This window comes from Salarias fasciatus, chromosome 4, assembly GCF_902148845.1.
Source record: "Salarias fasciatus chromosome 4, fSalaFa1.1, whole genome shotgun sequence".
NCBI lineage: Eukaryota > Metazoa > Chordata > Actinopteri > Blenniiformes > Blenniidae > Salarias > Salarias fasciatus.
Window position 1 is genome coordinate 1076872 of NC_043748.1, and position 21591 is coordinate 1098462.

General features: G+C 41.5%; 1 protein-coding gene across 1 annotated transcript; it reads right to left on the bottom strand.

The window, feature by feature from the left end:
- Positions 1-309: 309 nt before the first annotated feature.
- LOC115386644 (alpha-2,8-sialyltransferase 8F-like) lies at positions 310-21346 on the bottom strand. Its single transcript, XM_030089046.1, has 7 exons — positions 21249-21346; positions 19453-19524; positions 19271-19345; positions 15531-15675; positions 1044-1156; positions 870-962; positions 310-778 (listed from the first exon to the last, which is right to left on the bottom strand). The coding sequence occupies exons 1-7, from the start codon at positions 21344-21346 to the stop codon at positions 310-312; spliced, it is 1065 nt and encodes a 354-aa protein (XP_029944906.1).
- Positions 21347-21591: the final 245 nt, after the last annotated feature.

Here is a 21591-nt window from a genome sequence, read left to right on the forward strand (position 1 = left end):
GTTTTTTTTTTGTTTTGCTTCCTCTCCGTTTTCTGTTGTGTGGCTTGTCGTGTTGCATGTCTCTGTCTGTCTGTATTGTTTGTTCGTTTTTGCAATTAAAAAAATAAATTAAAAAAAAAACAAACATTGGAGGTGCGGAAGGCCAATGATTAAATTCGCGACACTCAGCCTCATGACTGGTGCAGCACAGTGCGACACACATAATCACTGGCTGTTCGTATTGTTTGTCAAAGCATGCACAAATGCAATCTATTAAAAAGTTATATCGCAACACATATCTTGATCTCGTTATCGCCGAGCCCTTGCCCTTCACTGCCCACAATCTCCCAGGTGAATCCTGAGGATGCCCAGACTGTGCAGCTTCAGCAGGCGCTTGAACTCGGCTGGCATGGCGTGAAGTCTCTTTCGAACCGGCATGTTATCGTAGTAGTGGTTCGTCAGGTGGTGGCAGTCCTGAGGGTGGACACTGAAAGGCCAGAATCCATACAGATCCACGCTGTTGCACAGTTCCAGCGCCAGATTAACCATCATAAAGCCAGTGCTGAGCCGGGCTTCCTTCAGGCCCAGGGAGCGCCAGTAGACCCAAAGACTCCTCAGATACCGAGGATTAAAAGAGACGGGTCTAATGGGACTACTGAGGTGTTTGATGGCTTGGAAGGCCCGCTGACACAGATGAGTGTTCCAAGCATAGGAGAAGGTTGGCATGAGCAGCATGGAGTCTTTAAAGCGGCGCAGACTCTCCACAAACTGACGACGGCGACTTCTGAGAGCATGAAACCTGCAAAAAAAAAAAAAAAAAAAAGCTTATGCGAGGAGATGGGACTGAAAGTGTTTTACTGAAGGAGACAAAGATTCACTCTCCAACTCACTTCAGGACGAAGATGCTTGGGTTTGCTGTCACAAGGCTGGTCTTCTTACCGACATCTTTCTCCAATTCACGGTCCAAAGGTGCGAGGTTGCACCTGAACAAGCAGAGAAAACCCGCAAATCCTTACATGAACTTTCTACTGAAAGTAGTTCAGTTCAATCCTTTGCTCTCTCACCTGATTACAAACTGAGATGAATCGATTTGTTTTCCACAGTTGCTGTTGATCAGGATCCCACCGTTCCCCACCACGGAGCAAGTGTCAAATTTCTTATTGGAGAAAGGATGCTCCTGGAATCAAAGACATCAGCAACATTTGCACAGTGTGTAAAACATCATAAACTTCGAATTGTGATGATGTCTCAACATACAGCTGCATTAGCCTTGTTTATATAAACAAGATTCATATTTCTAGTTTTAATTAGATGATTCTTTTCACCAATAATTGCACATTTATGACAATTCCACAGCCGTGAAATTAAACTGATTCCAGACCTCCCAGTCTGGGTCAAGAACAGTCTCACAAATACAGATCAGTCCCACCAGCAATTCAGGGTTTGTTTGGTTTTTTGTTTTTGTTTTTGTTTTTTTGGTTGTTTTGTTTTTGTTTTTTTAATATATTTTTATTAATTTTTATTTTAAAAACAGGAACAAGAAAACATAGAAAAAACAGAACATAAACCGAGCCCATATCCACCCGACTCCCCAAAAAAGAAAAACACAGAAGCCCCAGCACATCAGATAAGAAGAGTAACATATTTCAAAAAAGACTCAACCTCATTCAAGCAATACAAAAAAGGGTGGAAATGTGCACAAATTAACAAAAGCTGAGCAGCAACATACAATTACATCATCACATTATTACCAGAAAGAAACTTCAACAGAGGTTCCCACATTTTATCAAACACATGTCCCTTGCCATCACTATAGAGTCTTACGCTGAATCCCATTCCACCCCTTAGCCCTCCCCTTGGCCCTACCCCTCTGTTTTGCGCGTTCACGTGGAGGGGTAGCAGTGTTCCAATTGTCATTTTGATGTAGGGGTAGGGCCAACGGGGAGGGCTATTCACCCCTCCAAAAGGAGATTCTCCTGAGGCACACTCCAAACGGAGGGGTATGATCCAGTGGCGGCCGGTGGCGAGGGGCGCTTGTTTTGTCCGCCTACACCGCGACTGGCGGGCGTGGTTAGTTCACTTCCGCATTTGCGGGAGCGATGGTTTCCTCATCCGCGCATTCCAGGCACATTCCAAACACAACAGATGGACGATTATTTTCAATAAACTGATGTCTTCAACACCGGCCGCCTGGAATGCGCGGGTGGGAAACGAGCGCCCCCGCCAATGTGGAAGTGAACTAACCCCGCGCACCAGTTGCGGTGTAGGCGGGCAAAACAAGCGCTCCCGCCGCCGCCCCTCGCCACAGCGCGCAGATTTCCCAGAAAATCTTGCAAGATCAGCAAGATGGCGGCGTCCGCAACAAAAGAAGTTCATAAATGTAAGTATTTTTTTCTCAAGTAATAAAGTTTTAAAATGTAAGAAAAACATTCTTCTTCGGCAAACAATTGCCTACAATCTGCCTACGTCATTGGCAGCGGCGACTACTGATGACGTACGCAATTGTCGAAGGGGTGTTCCAATCCGGAGGGGTTTACTTTCGGCCCTACCCCTTAGCACTCCATTTCAAAGGGGTAGGGCTAAGGGGTAGGGCTAGAAAGAAAAATGGGATTGGGCCTTCGTCTCTCCAGATGTAGAGTGTTTGCATCTCTCCCAGCTATAGGTCATAGGTGGGCACAACGTCCATCTTCCATATTCTCAAAATCAGTTTTTTTGCAACCACCATACCAAGCAAAACAGCTTTCTTTTCATAAAGGTTGGCTGATGTTAAACCGCTAGAGTCTCCCAAAATAGCGACAAGTGGATCAGACTTGCAGGATTTCCCTAATGCCTCAGAAAAACATTGAACGATCTTTTCCCAATATGAAGACAATTTGTGACATGACCAGAAAGAATGTGTTAAATTACTTATAGACGATTTACATCTGTTACAAAGGGGGGAGACTTCAGGGAAAAAACTATGCAGCTTTTCGTTGGAGTAATATATTCTATGCAGTGCTTTAAACTGGATGAGATTATGTCTTACATTCACAGAGCAATCATGTATACTTCTTAAACATTCGCCCCAGATTTCGTCGGTGATAGTCAAATTTAGCTCATCAGCCCAAGTTTACTTACGCTCAGAGGCAGATGTTGGAGCTACACCATGTAGGATTCGATAGAAATGGGAAGCCGCTCCAGAGTTAACTGGGTTAAAGGAATTTATTGCTTCCAGCACTTGATGCTTAGTTAAAGTTTCATAATTGGGTATATGTTTTCTGACGTAATCACGAATTTGCAGGTATTTGAAAAAGTTAGATGTAGGAATATTATAAATGGCACTAAGCTGTGAGAATGAAGCAAAAATTTCCCATCAATATAAAGATCCCCCACAGTACAAAGTCCCTACTGATTCCAAGTAGAAAAAGCTTTATCATTAATGCCAGGCAAAAAAGAATGATTTTGATAGAGCGGGGCATCTAAATAAACTTTAGGGGCTTTAATGTACGAATTGATTTGTTTCCACATTTTCAAAGTGCACCCAACGACATAATTAGCATCAAACAAAGAATTGTTAGCTGCTGTGGGGCTGTTCAGAAGAGCAGTCAGTGAAGTCTTCTTACAGAGCCCCCTTTCCATAATTAACCATGTTGGGCAACATTCGGAAGAGGATAAGGGGCCCTTTTTCCACCACGATATAATGGACAGATGGGCTGACGGAGAAGCCACCTTCCACTTTTGTTTTAGACAAATTTTTCTTAGATATTCTAACGACTTTATAATTCCAAATAAAGGATGTAAGTATTAAGTCTAATTGTTTAAAGAGGGAGCAAGCAATATGGCATGGAACTGACTGAAACAGATGAAGAAAACATGGTAAAACTACCATTTTTATGGCATTCACTTTTCCCACCAGGGATAGTGGGAGTGTCTTCCAAAAATCAATGTCATGTTTAAGTTGCTGAATCTTAAAGGGACTTAAGGCAACTTTACAAAATTTACCTCAGTGCTGCCGCGATAGGCACCGTGGGTAACTGCAGCCACCAGCCAAGGCGGTACGGGAGCGCGCACAAACATTTTACAGAATGTACTTCACAGCACTGCACCAGGGATGCTCATGCTGTTTACTACGTCGCAGTTTACTGCAAGACCACAGCGTATATTATGTGATTTTTGTCAGCATCCGTTTTCACTCCCGAATGCAGCTGAAGTTCCCTCCATGAATCAAACGCATATCCAATATTTATTCGGGTGCCTGCCCGGCTTCGGTCATTTTTTTTTTTTTTTTTTTTTGACTCACGAGATAACGCTGATAAAGTCCTTTTTTTCTTCGTGGTGTTTTTTGTGGGTTTTGAGTGGATGCAGTTATCCGATGTATGAAGAGCACGGGGGTGGGGGGTGGGGATGGGGGGGGGTGGGGGGGGGGGTGGGGGGGGGTGCTCGTGCTTGGATCACAGACCGGGAGCAAATGTATAATATACCGGGGAGGAGCGGACAAATGAAACTACAAATAGAACTACAAATTAACTTTCTTCTGTTGATCTTGGTTTGTCAGCAAGTGAGCAGCGGCATAGTTGCGCACGCGCGATTCATTTGAAGTGTGGACGGAGTGGTGTGGGTCTCCTCTCTGCTCTGACTGCAGCAGGGAGCGCTGCGTGACACTGGCCGCCTGTGAGTGCTTGGGACGGGGGAGGGGCTGGGACAGCGGAGACGTCCCTGTCACGTCCTGCAGAGCACCAGAAAAAGTCGCTAAATTTGTCGCTAGTCACTTTTGACAAAAAAAAGTCGCCAAGAGGCTTTGGAAAGTCGCCAGATTTAGCGATAAAATTAGTCACCAAGTTGGCAACAATGCCTGCTCCTGATCCCAGCAGTGTTTGAGTCCGTGTCCACGGCGGCCATGTTCTTCCTGTTCGGCAACGCGCATACAGCGTCAATTTACGTCACATCCCCACGACTGCATGGGAAATTCAGACCCCAAACAGCAACAAATTATTTGGCACACAGCCTGTGTAAGGCAACAGACAGATACGCGGATTGGCCTGTTATTTTGGGTTTTTAATGCTTCACAACCCATTAGCATTGAATAAACTGGAAATGCATGTGTAATTTTTCACAAATCTTGCCTTAAGTCCCTTTAACTTTCCAATTCACTTGTAGAAGGTCATTTGGCTTTTTGTTACAATCACTCCTAGATATGTGAAATTCTCAAAGGACTTTTTAAAGGGGACAGATTGTAGAAAGGTGGTGTCCATTTCCGTCAACGGTATTAATACACTTTTGTCCCAGTTAATTGAAAAACCAGAAAAGGAACTAAAGTTATTAAAGGAGCTATCCGTGATTCTGCACAATTTTGAGCCCTGACTTCAGTTTGAAATGTTGGCACCACCCCCGAGCTCTCTGACTGGTTCCTCACATTGAGAAAACCCTCCCACTCCCCCCTCCGCTCTGCTCCCACTCAGCGTGCACAACGCTACATGCACATCCCCTCTTACCTCGTACCACATTATGTGGCCTCTAAGAACGGATTTCATAGCTTCCCAAAGAACGGAATCATTAACGTCACCTAAGTCATTTGTCTTTAGGTAAAAGTCAATTTTGTCTGAAATATAAGAGCAGAATTCTTTATCCTGTAACAGTGCATTGTTTAAACGCCAGTTGTATATTCCTTGCTTATGACCTAATTTGAGAGTTAAGGCTACCGGAGCATGATCTGATATGAGAATATTATGGTATGTACAGTCAGTTACTGAGGTTAAAAGTTTGGAGTCTAATAGAAAAAAAACCCTATTCTAGAATATGACTTATGAACAGTTGAGAAATAAAAGTCTTTTTGTGTGGGATGAAGAAGTCTCCATACGTCCACTAGGTTGCAGGATTGCATCAAATTATTAAGCATTTCACTGTTTTACCTGAACTTGTTTGATATCGCTGCCTGTCCAGAATGTTATCTAGAACGCAATTAAAAGTCACCGCCTATAATGACATTAGTACTAGTCAAATCTGGGATAGTTTTAAAGCTATAGTGCATAACTTCGCTCTCCACCGAGGAAAAGCCACGCCAATACAAATCCTCGTTTGCCTTCTCCGTTGGTCACTTTCCTTCTTCACCAGCAATCCTTCTGCCAACCGTCCAGGCTTTTTTTTTTGGTGGTCGGATCCACTTCAGGACTCTTTCTCGGCCGTTTCTTTGGATTATCCACCATACCGCTTCCTCATTCTGCCTGAGAGAGGCCTGTTGCTATGAGACCCTCCCATCCTCCCCCTCCCTTCTTGTTGTGACGCAAAATGCATAATTTCCTGCGCGCCAGCGCGGGAATGTCGCCGGTCGACACGCACAGCAAGAATTATATATATTGAAAAATCCTGCGACATGTTAGAGGAGCCGATCGGCTTAATCTGCATTTTGTCATCTCCACTAGTAGTGGCTTGGCTAAAACGGACATTCATAGACATTTAAAAGTTACGCACTATAGCTTTAATTAAATTTTGAAAAAAAAAAAAAAAGGGTCATCAAAATTAGGTCCGTATAAATTTACTAAAGTTATTGGTGTGGAATTTAGTGATCTACACATGATTAAATATCTGCCTCGCTGATCAGAAATGGTATGTGAATGAATAAATGGCACATTTTTCTTAAGCAAAATGGCTAGCCCTCTTGATTTAGTGGTAAAGTTTGACTTATAGATCTGTGATGCCCAAGAAGGACATCATAGTTTTGCCGCTGTCTTCTTAATATGCGTTTCCTGGAAAAAACTGATATCAGCTTTAAGTGCTCTCAAATGTGCATACACTTTCCCCCTTTTAAGAGGAGTGTTTCCACCTCGAGCATTCCAGCTGACTATTTTAATTTCCCCATAACTGCTCATGTTTGAGTTGTTCAACAAATATTTACTAACATAAGGATTTGGCTGCATGGATGAGGCTGAGGATAAACATGTCAAGGTAACAAAGATGTGATGAGTAAAACACCCCAAAGAACATACCCTAGAAATAAAAAGAAAAACTTGGAGCAGTACTTCCATACCCCAGTCTTTACAGTTAAAACTAAAACCAGTGACCTGAAAAAGGCACATACCAGTAGAAAACTACCCTTCTAACTTTCAAAACAAAGGAGATGCCCAGCTTCACAAATTAAACATGCTGTAAACAAATGTAAACCAAACAGTCCTCACCACATGGTGGATGGAAATGTGTGGACTTACAACTGTTATTAAAGATTTCTGCATTTGAACATCTGGATAAACTTAATATTGTTCGTTCATCAGTTCAGCCTGTTGTAGTGTCTCAGTCCTTTACTGCGAGTTTCGAAAACGCAGCTGCCTCGGGGGCATCGAATGTGCGCGTGTCGTTATTCACCGTGACAATAAACCTTGCAGGATGTCGAAATCCACATCTGATGTTTTTGGCTCTGCACTTCTTTCGAACCTGTTGAAACTCCTGTCGCTTCTTCATGGTGGCTGAAGTGAGGTAGGGAAAGACTGAAGCCTATTGAAGCGGAGCTTTTTCTCTGGCGAGCCTAAGCACCAACTCTTTTACTTGGTAGTGATGGAGCCGAACGATGATCGCTCTTGATTTACCCTCCTGCAGTGGCGCTGATGTCCGGTGCCGCCCGGTTGATTTTCACCGGCTGGTCGAAGTGATCCTCACCCAGCAGTTGTGGCAGAAGCTTCCCCACGAATTCGGTCGGCTTACCGTCTTCTGACTTTTCTTTTATTCCGACGATGCGTAGGTCTTGCCTGCGAGAATGAGCCTGCTGTTGTTTACACAGGGAGGCTAGGCTAGCATGGCACCGCTCCAGATCTTCAATTCGCCTTTCATGTGTCTCAATGGCCGCTTCGGTTGAAGATAGGCGTTTGTGAACCTCGGATAAACCTTGCTTGATGCCCACGATGGAGCTATTCAATTCGGCGAGCCTTTTGTCAACCGTATTACTCAGCGTTGTTATTGCCGTAAGAACGTCTTCTATAGAGGCAGATTGGCTAGCCGCGGCAGCGCTATCCTCCAAGCTACTTGCTAACCCAGGTGGGCTCTCGCAATTTTCATCATCGCCAGCGCTTTTCTCTTGCTTCTTTCCTTTGCCCGGTTTAGTCATGTCTTGCTTCAAGCGTGGATTCTCTTAAAATACTATGAAGAGCGCGTTTAAAGGGGTCATATTATGCAAAATTCACTTTAAAAAGGTTTCTTTACAGTCATATTGCCTCCCAGAGCCTCTGTATGATCCCCCAGAACTGAAAAATTCAGTCACCTCCCTCAATTGTGGCTCCACTTTTAAGAAAATATACACTCAAACACGCGGTTCTGAAATCTTCCTCTTCTCGACGTCATGAAGAGGAACGCCACTCCCCCCCGGAAGAGAATCCAGCCTTTGGCCGGCCCCCGGATAGGTCGCTCATTCCGGCTGTATTTTGTCATCCATCGCCAGTGTTTTCATAAAGTCAGCTCATCCACCGTCTTCGGGTGGGTCAGCTGACGAGCTGACAGTTTTCGCTAACTTAGCCACAATTAGCTCCTCTCCCCAGCAGAGAGGCACTTTGAGTCGGCCGCGGCTGTGACGGCGCCCGGGCGTCTGACTTCCAGGGCCGAGTTGGGGCCGATTGGGTAAATGGCCCGGAGCTGCTCCATGGAAGCTGGTCCCGAAGCCGGCGGAGACGCACGGCTCGCGCACGGCCGCTCCTCTCCCCGCCTGAACGCTGCTAAGCTGCGAAGCCCAGCGGAGGCGCACTGCGCAAACTCAACACACACTGGCAGCGCCGTCCGGATGAAGAGGGCTGCTCCTCGGAGAGGCTCTCTGCTCTCGATATCAAACGAACAACACATGATATAAACAGAAAATAAAAAAACACACCTCATTTCGCTTCTGCAAGGTCGCTCTGCTCGTCCAGCCGCATTGATCTGTAATTTATAGTACTTACATGGTTTATGTTTCGATCTCAAATGAGAGCTTTTCTTTATCCAATAGTTCCTTTTGTATGGTTCATTCTATATAAAAACGGTAATTTCCGCGTTTGCTGCTGTCTGGGACCCTGTTGTGCTGATTCTCTCCTCCCGAGGCGGCGGAATAACAACATATAGGAAAAAGTTTACGTCCGTGAGGTCGTGCATTGTGTTTTATTTTGAAACTTCCGGTGTAACTTCCTGTAAGGTGCTTTCTTAACAACAGTGAATTTACGAGGTGGGCGTGGCCAGATGCGTTCAAGTTCATCACGGAAAATAGGCTGTCAAAAACAGGCTGTTCTGAAGAAGGCTCCTCAGAGCCCGTTTTTAGAATGCTCAAACTCCGAACATAGGACGAATTTGGGGCAAACAAACTTATATACTATGTTTTTGGGCGTCCGTGACCTATATGACGTGACTGAAGAATAGCATAATATGACTCCTTTAATGTCTGACAGGTGAGGGGAAAGCTGAAGCTTTAGGCAGAGCTCCTCGAACCACGTCTTACTCCATTGCAACACAACCCGGAACCTTTTTTTTGTGTTTTGTTTTGTTTTGTTTTAAATTAATGTGTCCTCTACCGAACCAAATGTCAGGGTTCATGTTTTGTGTTCAGGCTCCTTCATTTCAACTTGTCATGTTTGATTGCCATTCCCTGCCCTGATGTCTTTCAGTTGTGCCTGAAGTCAGTCCTCTTACTGTCACACAACACCAGAGGCCTGTCGTATGATGTAGGATGAACATACGAGGGTGACGCTGCTCACAACCTGGTTATGGGTTTCCATGTACGCCTTTCCTGCCAGCATTTTGCACCCTGCTGTGATGTGCTGTACTGTTTCAGGGACTTCCTTGCACAGTCAGCACCAGTCCTCGGCCTCACTTCGACCTCACTTCGCTTTGTGTACAGCCTCAGGACGCTGGACTCCTGGTGGAACCCTCCGTGCAGTGTGAGGAGTTTTCTTGTCTTTATATGGGTAGCTTGCTTCCCAATGCAGCCACTGGTATGTTCTTCCAGTGGCCAAGATATTATACCAGCTGGGTATCCGATTACTGGTAGGACATACATGCTAATGGCCTGGATTTTATTCTTGCCATTCAGGACCTGTTCAGGACCTGTCTCACCCTCTGGAGGTATTTGGGTGTGGCTGACCTCCAGGCTGCTTCATCATGGTTGCCATTTGCCTGTGGTATCCCCAGACACTTGTAGCTGTCTTCCACATCTCTAATTTTGCCCCCAGGTTTTTCAACCCCTTCAGTAGTGATCATCTTCCCTTTCTTTGATATCATCCGCCCACACTTATCAAGTCCGAATGGCATGCCGATGTCGTTGCTGTATAGAGAGGTGAATGAGGGAGTCGATGTCTCGCTCACTCTTGGCATACAGTTTGATGTCATCCATGTAGAAGAGGTGGCTGACAATTGTTCCACTGTGGAATCGGTACCTGAATCCACTCTTGGTGATGATCTGACTGAATCCAGAGTTTTCGGTAACGCTTCCTTTTACAGTACGGTAATTACCATGTATTACATGGTAATTGCAAGGTAAGTACCATGTCATAAGGAGAAGTTACTGTAAAATTACCATGTAATTACAGGGTAACTATGTTGCTAATTACCTAGTACTTTTAGAGTAATTACCAAGCAAATTCCAGGCAAATACCAAGTAACTACCTGGTAGTAAGTATTAATTACTGGGTAATTATAATGTATATAGCAACTATGTCGGTAATTGCCAAGTACTTACTAAGTAATTGCTAAATAATTACCATGTAATCAGTGGGAAATGTAGACTTTTTACTAGGTATTACTAGGTACTGCTAGGTGTGTACACTATGTATTTCCCTATTAGTCAAGTGTTTTTTACTACTTACCTGGTAACTTCTTAGTATTTCCCAGTAACTACAACAGTTACCTGGTAATTACGGTTGATCTGTAGACTACTGCAAAAGGAAGTGAGGCCTGTTTCCACACTATTACCTGGTAACTACTTATTCGTTACCCAGGAACTGCAAAACTACCTACCTCGAAATTACATAGTTATTAAAGTGGATTTGTACTGTAAAAGGAAGTGAGGTCTGTTTCCATGTTATTACATGGTAATTACTCATTTACTACCCAGTAAATAGAAAAATATCTACCTGGAAATTACATAGTTATTAAAGTGGATTTGTACTGTAAAAGGAAGTGAGGTCCGTTTCCATGTTATTACATGGTAATTACTCATTTACTACCCAGTAAATAGAAAAATATCTACCTGGAAATTACATAGTTATTAAAGTGGATTTGTACTGTAAAAGGAAGTGAGGTCCGTTTCCATGTTATTACCTGGTAATTACTCATTTATTACCCAGTAAATAGTAAAATATCTACCTGGAAATTACATAGTTGTTGAAGTGGATTTGTACTGTAAAAGGAAGTGAGGTCCGTTTCCATGTTATTACCTGGAAATTACTCAGTATTTAGCCTGTTACTCAGAAACTTTCACATTACCCCACACACTTGCACCAAAAATGCAGCAAACCCCATCAGTGTCTGTGATACAGTGTCTGAACAGCACACTGTATCTGTCAGGAGATCAGAGTTTCCATCAAAAACCACCATCACCAGCCATCACATTACATTAAGATGAACGCATTATTATTACACTTCCTCACTCCGAACACCTCACTGTGACAGACATGCAAAAACAAGAGAGCTGCCAAAGATAAACATTTTAATCAAATGGAGTTCAACTTCTTATAAAACAATTTACAAAACTGCACATTTTTAGCAGTCAGGCACCTTTTTTTTTAAGAAACAGAACAGATTTCTTTTGCAAAAAACAAAATACAAATAACAGTGATAAACAATCACTATAAATCAACATTAATAAGTACACTGCTCCAGTCTTGTGAATTCACATCATGTGTTTTCTGCAGAACAGTCTACAGGAACCCTTGATCTCCATCATCCCGAATACCCAGGACCGCCATCGCCAGGTGTTGTCACGTCGTCCACGTCCAGACTTGTACCTCCTTCAGCGTGATGAAAACGAGGACAGCACAACTGTTCCTTCTTAATGCTCAGGGTTTATTCACTTTAACACCCAAACCCCAAACGTGAGAGCTGAAAACATACAAATATACATATTAATAAACAGAAACTTACACAATAAACAAATATACACATTGCACAAAACACAAATATCTTTAAACCTTCAAACATACACATGAAACCGACATATAATGACGCTATACGCTATAATGATCAATAAAACACCAAGAAAAACGTGAATATACACACCTGAATATACTAAGAAGTTACCAGGTAAGTAGTAAAAAACACTTGACTAATAGGGAAATGCATAGCGTACACACCTAGCAGTACCTAGTAATACCTAGTAAAAAGTCTACATTTCCCACTGATTACATGGTAATTACTTAGCAATTACTTAGTAAGTATTTGGCAATTACCCACATAGTTGCTATATACATTATAATTACCCAGTAATTAATACTTACTACCAGGTAGTTACTTGGTATTTGCCTGGAATTTGCTTGGCAATTACTCTAAAAGTACTAGGTAATTAGCAACATAGTTACCCTGTAATTACATGGTAATTTTAAAGTAACTTCTCCTTATTACATGGTACTTACCTTGCAATTACCATGTTAATACATGGTAATTACCGTACTGTAAAAGGAAGCGTTACCAAGTTTTCTTCCATAGCCTTATTGAGTTTTCCAGGAAGGTTGTCAGTTCTCTGTTGATGTTGCACAGTTTCACGCATTCCAGTATCCATGTGTACAGCATTGAGTCATAGGTTTTCCTGAAATCAATCCAGGCAGTGCACAGGTTGGTGTTTCTGGTCTTACAGTCTTGTGCAATCGCCCTGTCGATCAGTAACTGGTGCTTGCCTCTGTGATCAATCATTACCTCTTCCTCTCTCTAGTAGCTGGCTGGAGTTTAAAAGGGGGTGGCTCTAGGAGGAGCGAGGCCTGACAGAGACAACAGCAGACACTCAGGTGACTTGGTGCAGCAGAGGATGGACAAGGAGAATTTTTGTCTGGTTGGAGAGCGGCTTTGAAGGGTTCTCCAGCATTTATGTTTAGCAGTTTCGGAGACACCAATAAAACGGAAGTTCTGCAAATGGCCTGTGCCTATTCTGTGCAGGAGGACTCACATGGAGAGGAAGAGTTCAGAGAACAATGTTCTCACTCTTTTTTGCAGCTGGAGCATGTTACACTACTTTCTGAAAAACATATTCGAATGCACCATATGAGTGCATTAACATGACAACCCCTCCCTTCGCTTCTCCGTTGCCATGGTGACTTGTCCAAATGGGGCTCCATTTATGCTATCATTTTGAAGTTGTGGGTCACATGCTTAACTCCAGATGAAACTATTTAGAGTTGGTCTAAGTTATTCAAATCAGCCTTTCTGAAACAGAAATTTCAGAGATTCCAATCTCATAGTAGATGAACACACAGCTCAGGGTCAGACTCTTAGTCACGGCCCTGTTGTGGACGACTTTGTCAAGTGGTGTGAGGATTCACACCTACAGGTCAATGAAGCCAAGACAAAAGACATGGCCATTGACTTTAGGAAAAATGCCGATTCACCTGAACCCATGAAAATCAAAGGACAAGCCATTGAGCAAGTTCAGTCTTATAAGTATCTCGGGACTATTATTGATTCCACTTTGAATTTTAAGTTAAACTGTGAAGCTGTGAGCAGAAAGGGACACCAGCAGTTGTTCTGTTTGTGGAAGCTGTCCCGGTTCCACATTGATAGGACCATGATGACACTTTTTTATCGTGCTTTTATTGAGTCGGTTTTAACTTTCTCACTTGTGTCATGGTTTGGAAACCTGCCTTTAAAAGAAAAGAACTCACTGAACCAGATCATTAAATGGTCTGGTCGGCTCATTGGGGAGTCACAGCCGTGCCTGTAGTCGCTGTACACTAGGCAGATACAGCGACTGGCCAGGGCCATTTCTGTTGACGACTCCCATCCCCTGGCAAGTGAGTTCCAGCTCCTACCATCTGGATGGAGATTCATAGCCCCGAAAGTTAGGACCACTCGCTACAGGAACAGCTTTGTTCCTGCTGCTGTTTCTCTTTTAAATAAGACGTCTGTGTGATCTTAACGTGGTCTTAATGTATTGACTTACTTTTTGACTATTTAGGGTTGTATCATGCTTTTATGTTTTTCTTAGCATGCTCTTAACAGGTCTTTGTACTGGCACTTTATATTTAATGACTTTTTAATTATGTTAGCCTTTTAACCATGATCAGTGAGCTGCTGGGAGTACCTGTCAGTGTTCGTCAATGTCTGCTGTTAATCCTTCTTCTGTATGTCCCGTCTTCTTAAATGTTTGGGTTAATGTTGAGATGCCCTCATCCAGACTGCAAAACAAATCTACCTACGGGTATCAATAAAGTTACCTTGACCTTGACCTTGACCTTGTTGAGCATTTGCTGAACCTGCTTTGTTAAATGGACCCCAGGTCTTTCTTATCTTGATCAACACACAAAAAAGAGGTAGTGTTTGCAACATCTGACCAATCATAGTCAAGGAGAAACCCTGCAGAACAGTGTACTTTACCACAGAGGAGCAGAAAACTGCTCTTCAAAAAGATGGAGAATTCAAACAGATCATCCAGGACAAAGGCCAGGAAGAAATTATGCCATACTGTGTGTAATTGTGATTGTGATGAATAAAGGTACTGATTGGACTCTTGATTTGAAATGCCAGCAGGTTTTTTAATTATTTTTCCTTTGTCTTGTCCAGCATTGAAGCAATCAGAAAGAGGGTCTGGCTGCTATATTGTAAATGAATTTCCTCTACCAAAGAGACCTTATGAGTATAAAGCAATAGAGTATGATGATCTAACTCAGCAAACCAAGGTTTGCAGATGTGGCATTAAGTTGCATGTGACAGCACTCAGTAGAGCCACCCACCGTTCTCTTAAACTTAAAAGCATCCTTGACATTATAGTACGTAGTGACAGCATTCATGTGTTGATGTTAATTCATATGGCCGTTGTAATGAATGGAGCAGGCAGTGGACCGGAAACTACCTTGACAATAACTGGCAGAAACCGAATGTACGTCACCGGGCTTGTGCACAGATTTTATGATGTTGCCTTCTGGGAAAGTGAGTACTTTGAAAGACATTACAATTTTGCATACACTGTATCCACTTCATACCTGTAAATAAAAATGTCCTGAGGACACAGTTTATTTTTACAGGCTGTTTTGGACAATTCTTAGCTCTTACCATACATGCAAAAGCTGTAATGTATTCCAGATTATGAAGTTTGACACCAATACTTAAAGAAACAGCGCTTCCCGTGTCCACACAAGACTTTGGACACAGCACTAATTAAAATGGTGTACTCCTCTTTGGAGAGGTACACAGGTAAGAAATGCTTCTTTTATTTTTAGAAAAGGTGTAAGTGGGGCGAGTCATTCAGGGCTTAGCCACTAGCTATTAGCTTAGCTTCGGGTCTTGGGCGACTCCTTCCTGCTCACCCATCACTGGGCGGGCCGCAGTCTTTGGCTTCCGAAAATAATTTGCGCTGCATAGTCATAGTTTACCCACTAATAATATGATTCTCGTTTCACGATGCGACAGCACAGAAAAAGACGTCTTACCTTTGGAAAGGTACTGAACCACTTTGGTGTCACTTTAATGGTCCTCTTTGGTTCCCCGCTGTAGATAATCTGCGATCCCAGCGGAGTGTTGTTCTGGGTAACAATGGCATTTTCAGCCCCGTGGCACTTGCTGCTCAGCAGAGAGCTGAATACAAACACAATACAGGCATCATGAAGGTGTGTTGTTTGGATGCATATCTTCTCAACTTCTGCACAAGAGACTGTGCTATTTAAAGGTCTTGTGGCTTTCAGGCTGCTTTGCTGAAACTCACATGAACTTATGACATGTTATGGAGCTGATCTTCCTTAAAATCCTACTCCAGTCATGTTTTTTAGCTAATTTAAAGTGTTGTCAGGAGTGTTGAAATTGAGATTATGAGGTTTCCAGCCAAAATTACAAAACCTGTGCCATTTTCCAGGACTCTGTATCTGCAGAGCACCAGTAGTTTATTTCCAATTCGCCTCTGTGTTGTGGGTGGAGTCAACACTGCTCCACAACAACAATGAGAAATATTTATAAATTATAAATTAAAACTTTATGAGACTTTGTGGACTGAAACCTGTGCGAACCTGTTTTGAAATGCGAACAGCATGCATGTATATTGGCACAGCCTATGAAATGCCTTTTATAGCCTGATAGCTTTGGAATGTTTGAGAGTTGTTGTTTTTTTCATTTTTTTTTTTTATCATTTCAACACAACTTATGTGATTGAAGAATGTATAAACAGATAAAGGACAATGTGATGTAAAAAAGTAATGTAACAGTAGTATCCTCTTTGGAGGTGCATTGTATTTTGCAAATCTTTGGGGGCAGTTTCTTCTGTATCAGTTGACCTTTCAACTGTCTGCCGCTGCCCGAGGTCCTGAAAAATATCCATTTCCCCCGTTTATCTATCAGCTGTGTTTCTTTAATCTCAGGCTATGCGTCATTTTTTCCATTGTACAGATTTCCTCTATTATGTATTTCCATTGATCCCGGGTCGGCGGGATCAATGGATGTATTAGGACTGGTTGGTTGGTTGACGTTTTATTTTGAACATGGAAGCACTAAATAACCCATCACTGAATCAACAAAAGAAAAAATAAATACATAAAATAAGTTTCGTATCACATGTACAAAAGGGAGCAGGATGGAGTCAAGAGCTCATTGAATCCTATTGCCACTGCATCGTTGTCATGGGCAAACACGTACACTGTACACTGCAAACAACATACATTCCTAATTTAACAATTTCAGTGCATCACTGTACCAGAAGTCAACAGTTCCAATGTTCTACTTCAGTTAAACCACACTCACCACAAACGAAAAAACTCTCCAGTCTTCATAAAATCTTGTACATTGCTAAAATATGTTCTTTATATGTCCTTTTGAATTCAGTTATATTTGAGACTTGTCTAATCCCCACAAATAATTTGTTCCAGAGTTTTTGCTCCACATATTACGACACAGAAACCTTTCAACAGAAACATTTTTTTCTTTCTTTTTTCAATTTTTTGAATATGAAGCTATTCTTTGCTTTTTTTATTATTTTAACTTTTTTAAACACCATAAGATCCATGAATTTGAAAGATTTTGATTGCAGGAATAGTGGATGAGTATGGAGGTCCACCCTGTGGCTGATTGTTATGGCTATATGTATGTGCAAGAAGAATATATATAATTATGTGAACGGAGAATATATGTGTGTGAGAGGGTCAGAATGAATTATGTCTTGTATGGCCACCCATAGTTTTTATTTTGTTTTATGTTAGATTACCAGCCATTTTTTTCATCAATTATTACTCCTAGGAATTCGTTTTGATTCCCTCTTTTTACATTTACACCCTTTTTCTGTACATTTAAATGATTACATATTTTCTAAAAAAAAATCATGAATTTTATTTTACAGAAATTCGGAGATAACTTGTTTTTTATGAAACCATAATTTATTTATTTTTAAAACTGTGAAATGATTAAAACAAAAAGTTGTTATAAATCCTCACCAGTTCATACAATATTGTGTCATCTGCAAATAATATAAATTTCTCACATTCAGATACTTTACGGATGTCTTTCATGTATAGCAGTGTTCCTCACACCAGTCTAGAATGAGTCGCTGTGGCTGTTGGTTTTTGACCAGCGGCACAGCATCTCCACCTATTTCACCAAGTCTACAGGTGGACTCACTTGAGGAAACGGGTGAAGTCCAGTGTGCTCTTTCTTGGTTGGAACAAAAACCTAGCAGCCTCGCAGCTCATTCTGGACTGGTTTGAGATATGATGGCTCTGATGTATAGTATAACCAGTTTTGGTCCCAACACTGAACCCTGAGGGACTCCAACACTCTATCTCGATGTTCAGTGGGACAGTCTCCCAACTTCACGAACCGTTTCCCGTTCTCCAAGTAACTTCTCACACAATTCAATACAACTCCTCCTCACCAACTCCTCACCATACTTCTCCAGTTTATTGATTAATATGCAATGGTTCATGGCATCAACTGTTCAGAGTTGTCTGCATCCTCTTTGATCATATATCAAAGCCCATGCAGGAATCCAGTAGGGGGCTGGTATCTAATCTCAACAATAAAAATGGGTTAACTGCCTCGTCACGATTATAAATGAGCCTGTTATCAGGATTTATGGCCTCTTACCGTCAACTGTCCTTTTTCACCAGGTCACATGGTCGTCCCTCTCCACCGCTGTTAAATCGTAACTTTTCCGATGATTGTTTAAAACTATTACTTCAACTAAGATCAAGTTAACCTTTTTTTTTTTTTTTTTTTTTTTTTTTAATTCTGAGCTCACATGTGATGTGAGACATGAAAGCCGTAGATTCTGTGATATATGGTTCGACTCAATGGTAACTCTCCCGCGAAAAAGTTGCAGCTAATTTTTAACCTGACTGTGTCTTGACCTTGAGGTTATGATTCTTCCCTGAGTTGTCCATCTGTCTCTCTGCACGTGTCTCTGTGGTCCACACGTGTTGAACAACTGAGAAAAGATATTTATGTAAATGCTGTGGCAGCAGTGACAGTTCGAGAATGTGTGACAATTGCAGAATGCTTCATAGTTTTACAATCTTTTGGAGCTGGCTGAAAGTGAATAAATGAAGGTTCAAATCATGGAAAAAAAAGACATTGCTGCAGTCGGCATGCCAATTGCACGCTCCCTCAAAATCTGTGATACCGATGACGTGATAAAACTGCATATTTTAGATGAAACGAAGTGCTAACTATAAAAGATTTATATACATTTCAAAAGAACACTTGAGAGAAATAGGCCTTCTGTGTACATAATGAATCTTTGATCTGTGAATCCAGCTCATGAGTAACAGAAAGTAAAGTGTTACACTGATATGTTTCTTTAGTGTAGACGAGGTGATGAAACTGAATGATTATAGTTATAGTTAAGTGCTGAGATTTTGTTACTGTTCTGTAGCTGTTTGTACATAAAACGTTTTTGTTGCTGTTGGTTGTTTTTTGGCAGATTTTTGCATTTCTCAACACAAACAGGTAAATGAACATCATTGGCAATGAAAGCCAAATAGATTATGTGAAAAAAAAGACAAGGTAACAAATAACAGAAGTGTGTGTGTGTGTGTGTGTGTGTGTGTGTGTGTGTGTGTGTGTGTGTGTGTGTGTGTGTGTGTGTGTGTGTGTGTGTCTCAGTCCAGGGTGAACCTCGTACCATTGTCAACAGTATTAGCAGTCTGGTTAATGTGTCTGTAGAGTATGTACTGTATAGAGGCATTGTTCTCACCTGAACCTCTGGTAATTCCCTTTCTGCCTCTTCCAGGGTTGAGCATAACGTTTTGCTATGTTGGTGATGAGTTTGCTGTTGAAGAGACACATTCACACACAGTCAGGTGTTTAACCTCTGAAGTTCTCACAGGATTTAGTTTGATCAGAGAAGGAGGCTGTGTTGATCATGTTTGCTCTCACCTGCTGTTTTTACACTGCTGTGAAGACACCGGGACACTTTTCTTCCGAGGAGGTTGTCGGTGAGATTTCACGCTGTGGCATCATGAGACAGCTCAGATTATAAAAAGGCAGAGAAAATAAACTGTTTATTTATAAACAAACTGTTTTGTTTTTGCATTTGGGCCGATTTATCAATCAGCATCAGCTTAGAATAAAAATGTGTTTAAGTGTTCAATACATAAAACTAGAGCATGCCACTGAAATTGTTCTAAATCATGAGAAAAACATGTGCCTTGTTACACATGAACTGAAAAAATTTGAAGCAGTTTTAAAACTTCAACTGCAGTAAAGACTGAACCTTTTCTATATATAAGGATTTGTTTTCAATAAACATCTCTTGATGATAGATTGAAATAAAGTAGTGTGTTTAAATAGTGTTAAATAAATCTCAGATGTCTAAGTGTCTCTGTCTGAATAAAATTATAATAAAACTTAACTTTTCCACTGTATTTTCTTTTTGTGTGTAATTCCTCTACTAAAGTTCAAAGCACTCTTCTAACTACTCAGAATATTACTTTTAATGATGTTTCATTGTACATTTCAGAGCAGACATTTAATTTATTTTGATAAAGTATTTCAAGTTTCTATATTGAAACAAGGAGCTTTTCTGCTCAGTTGTATAAACAATCCGTGTTGAAATTGCTGTTACAACAATTAACATCTTGGGTCAAAATGCACATTAAAAATTTAGATCATAAATCAAATTTATGGCTTACTCAGCATGGGAAAAGTAGTATTACTAAAACATACAACTTGACTGCACTAATATGAGTTTTTCTATTTTTTTAATATCCACATTTGCATTAAAGCAACCTAAACTAAAAAAAAAAAACATGTTACAGTTTTCAGAAAGAGAATTAATCCAGTGATGCAGTCATGTGACCGTAGTGATGACTCACTCTCACTATCAAAATATGACTCCGTATCTAAAGACATTGTACATTGAACAGAGGGTATAAAAGAATAAGGAGAGTAAAATATAAACCACATGTGTGCAGGAGCCTTGTGTCTCGCAGAGTCGTCGGTGCCAGTTTTCTGTTCCACTTCCTTCATTTGATGGTGCCACAAATCACTGAAAAACAGACACTGAGATCTTAATGTGCATGAACGGCCATCAGACAGTTGTGTGGCTGTGATGTGTGTTATCTGTGGGATGACATGCTGCAGTTTCTGCAGTTGCAAGTGATTCAGTTTGACGTGTGTGTTGGGAGAATTGTTCCTCTTCAGTTTGAACATCCTCTCATGTTTCACTTTGAAAAAAAAAAACTGTTCTGCTTTGATTTCTTCATTAAAAATCTCAAATTTCAATGGGAGCATCACGGTTTAATTGTACCATCTTTTATCAATCACACCATCTTCACCATCATCATCATCAACAACAGCATCATCATAGAAAAACAGCTGTCTCATCGACTGATTGAGAATTATTTAATAACTATATCTATTAGCCCACTTTTTTCTTTTTTTTTTCTTTTACTGTGTATCGCAACTGACATGGCAGTAATCCATGATATCAAATGAAAGAAGTGATGTTCACAGCAAGCAAAATATTATACTAGTGTCATTATTTCTTCTGCAACCTTGTGTGTGGTATTTTTGTAAAGGACGATGTGTTTGACAAACAAAATAAAGGTGAAATAGTCTTTTTCATTTCAACAGGCTCCAAAATCAGTTCCTCATGTCCTTACAAAGCTTTCAGTGCTTAGTGTTAGAAAATAAATAAATCTCAGGTGTATGTTTGCTGGTGACAGACTTACTGGCTGTTGGTCTTGTACCAGGTAACACTGGTCAGCAGATTCCCCAAGAAGGAGATGGTGAGCAGAGAGAGGAGCAGCTTTCGGATTTGTGTCCTCATGTCTCTCTGTCCCGTCTTTCTAACACTGACTCAATATCTCCACCACCTCCTCCTAAAACAGCTTTCCCTGGCAGTGCCTAACACTCATTCAAGAGTGTGAATCTCTGCCTCTTGCCTTTCTTCAGTCTCTGGACGCCTTCTTGTCCTCCTCCTCCTCCTCCTCCACCTTGACTGAAGTTTCTCCTCTTCTATGGAAGTAAGTGCAAGCCTCCTCAGTCACAGTTTATCTCTCTGTCCAGGCACGT